General features: G+C 60.7%; 1 protein-coding gene across 1 annotated transcript; it reads left to right on the top strand.

The window, feature by feature from the left end:
- Positions 1-6: 6 nt before the first annotated feature.
- Positions 7-2,723, top strand: LOC104917008 (sialoadhesin-like). Its single transcript, XM_010728074.2, has 3 exons — positions 7-99; positions 1,282-1,584; positions 2,383-2,723. Exons 2-3 carry the CDS (start codon positions 1,356-1,358, stop codon positions 2,706-2,708), a joined length of 555 nt encoding a protein of 184 aa, XP_010726376.1. The 5' UTR covers positions 7-99; positions 1,282-1,355; the 3' UTR covers positions 2,709-2,723.
- The last annotated feature ends 33 nt before the right edge of the window (positions 2,724-2,756 follow it).

Here is a 2,756-nt window from a genome sequence, read left to right on the forward strand (position 1 = left end):
GCATCGGCAGCGCCGCCGCCGGCTCCTACCACTGCACAGCCCGCGGCCCCACCGGGACCAGCGCCAGCGTGTCCCCTGCCGTCACCCTGCGCGTCCTCTGTGAGTGGGCTGCCGTGGGGACGGGCTGTGCGGTGGGACGCGGGGTTGTGGTGGGCGCTGCGGCACCGTCCCTGGTGTGCTGTGCACAGAGCTCTGGGGTGACGGAGCTGGGGCCACGATTGAGACGTGGGGCTGATGGGCTGAGGGCTGGACTCGAAGACGCTGGAGGTCTTGTCCAACCTGAATGACTGTTATGGAGTCACGGAGGCGATGAGTTGGTGGTTGGACTCAGTGACCTCAGAGGTCTTCTCCAACCTGAATGATTCCACGATGGAATCGAAGAGGTGATGGGCTGATGGTTGGATCTGATGACATTGGAGGTTGTATCCAGCGTTAGTGATTCCGTGATGGAGTCATGGAGGAGATGGGCTGATGGCTGGATCTGATGACCTCGGAGGTCTTCTCCAGACTTAATAACTCTGATGGAGTCAAGGAGGTGATGGGCTGGTGGTTGGATTTTGTTACTTTGGAGGTCTTGTCCAACCTGCCAGATTCCGTGATGGAATCATGGAGGTGATGGGTTGATGGTTGGACTCAATGACCTCAGAGGTCGTCTCCAACCTGAATGATTCCACAATGGAATCGAAGAGGAGATGGGCTGATGGTTGGATCTGATGACATTGGAGGTTAGTGATTCCATGATGGAGTCATGGAGGAGATGGGCTGATGGTTGGATTTGATGACATTGGAGGTTGTCTCCAACCTGAATGATTCCATGATGGAATCGAAGAAGAGATGGGCTGATGGTTGGATCTGATGACCTCAGAGGTTTTCTCCAACCTGCAAGATTCCGTGATGGAATCACAGAGGCGATGGGCTGATGGTTGGATCTGATGACCTCAGAGGTCTTGTCCAACCTGAATGATTCCATGATGGAGTCACAGAGGCGATGGGCTGATGGTTGGATCTGATGACCTTGGAGGTCTTCTCCAACCTGAATGATTCCATGATGGAGTCATGGAGGTGATGGGCTGATGGTTGGATTTTGTTACCTCGGAGGTCTTGTCCAACCTGAATGATTCCATGATGGAGTCACAGAGGCGATGGGCTGATGGTTGGATCTGATGACCTTGGAGGTTTTCTCCAACCAGAACGACCGGATGGCCCCAAGGCCACCTGGCTTTGCTGAGCAGCGGGGTGCTGCCCACCCTCACTCACAGCCCCACACATCTCCCCACACAGACCCCCCCCGGGTCCCAGTGCTCAGCTCCTTGCTGGAGGCTCCCGGCGGGCGCGGGGCAGTGCTGCGGTGCCACATGGACAGCCGCCCCCCGGCGCTGCTGCGGCTCCACAAGGACGGGGTTCTGCTGGCCTCCAGCCCGCCGGACCCCTGGGCCACCGCAGAGCGGCTCAGCGTCACCGCGGCCACCAACAGCCTGCGGGTGGGCATCAGTGATGTGCAGCTGGAGGACGAGGGGGAGTACGAGTGCTCTGCCAGCAACGCCTACGGCAACGCCAGCACCACCGCAAACCTGACGGCAGGCAGTGAGCGGGGCTGAGGGGGTGGGGATGGGGGGGACGGGAGTGCAGTGGGGTGTGGGGTGGGATGGGGTCGAGGTGTGGTGATGGAGTGGGGTGGGGGATTGTGGTGGGGTGTGTGGTGGGATATGGGGGATTGGGATGGGGTGTGCAATGGGATATGGGACTGGGATGGGGTGTGTGGTGGGATATGGGGCATTGGGATGGGGTGTGCAATGGGATATGGGACTGGGATGGGGTGTGTGGTGGGATATGGGGCATTGGGATGGGGTGTGTGGTGGGATATGGGGCATTGGGGTGGGGTGTGCAGTGGGATATAAGACTGGGATGGGGTGTGTGGTGGGATATGGGGCATTGGGATGGGGTGTGTGGTGGGATATAAGACTGGGATGGGGTGTGTGGTGGGATATGGGGCATTGGGATGGGGTGTGTGGTGGGATATAAGACTGGGATGGGGTGTGTGGTGGGATATGGGGCATTGGGGTGGGGTGTGCAGTTCGATGTGGAGGTGAGATGGGGCGTGCAATGGGGTGTGGGATCGGCATGGGGTGCAGTGATGGGATGTGAGACCACAATAGGTTGCGGAAATGGGATGTGGGACACAAATGGGGTGTGGAAATGGGATGTGGGACTGGGATGAGATGTGCGGTGGGACGTAGGACTTGACCGGGGTGTGCTATGGGATGCGGGGCTGGGATTGCAGCGGTCTCTGGGTCCGTAGGGACCCACGGCTCCACGGGAAGGAGCCCGGCGTTGCGGCGCTGAGCCCGCAGCTCCTTCCTCCGCCGTCCCTCTGCCCCACAGCCGCCCACCTCTGGATCTCTCCGTCCCCGGACGTCCTGGAAGGCGACACCGTCAACCTGACCTGCGCCGTCCACAGCGGCGCCCGGGCAGCTCTGACCTACACGTGGTACAGGGACGGGGTGCCGCTCAGCTCCGGCCCCGACCCGACCATCACCATCCTCAGCGCGACCTCCGCCGCCGCCGGATCCTACAGCTGTACGGCGCACGGCCCCAGCGGCAGCCGCAGCACAGCGCCAAGAGCCCTGCGTGTGCACTGTGAGTGGGGGCTTTGGGGGCACAGCCCTGAGCCTGAGGGGGAGAACACCGCGACACCGCCCTCGTTTTAGGGCCCCCTAACCCTAACCCTAACCCTAACCCTAACCCTAACCCTAACC

This window comes from Meleagris gallopavo, unplaced genomic scaffold, assembly GCF_000146605.3.
Source record: "Meleagris gallopavo isolate NT-WF06-2002-E0010 breed Aviagen turkey brand Nicholas breeding stock unplaced genomic scaffold, Turkey_5.1 ChrUn_random_7180001953155, whole genome shotgun sequence".
Classification (NCBI taxonomy): Eukaryota; Metazoa; Chordata; class Aves; order Galliformes; family Phasianidae; genus Meleagris; species Meleagris gallopavo.

Coding starts and splice junctions, on each gene's coding strand:
- LOC104917008 (XM_010728074.2), top strand. CDS start 1,356: ATGGACAGCCGCCCCCCGGCGCTGCTGCGGCTCCACAAGGACGGGGTT. Junction 1,585..2,382: donor CGCAAACCTGACGGCAGGCA/GTGAGCGGGGCT, acceptor TCTGCCCCACAG/CCGCCCACCTCTGGATCTCT.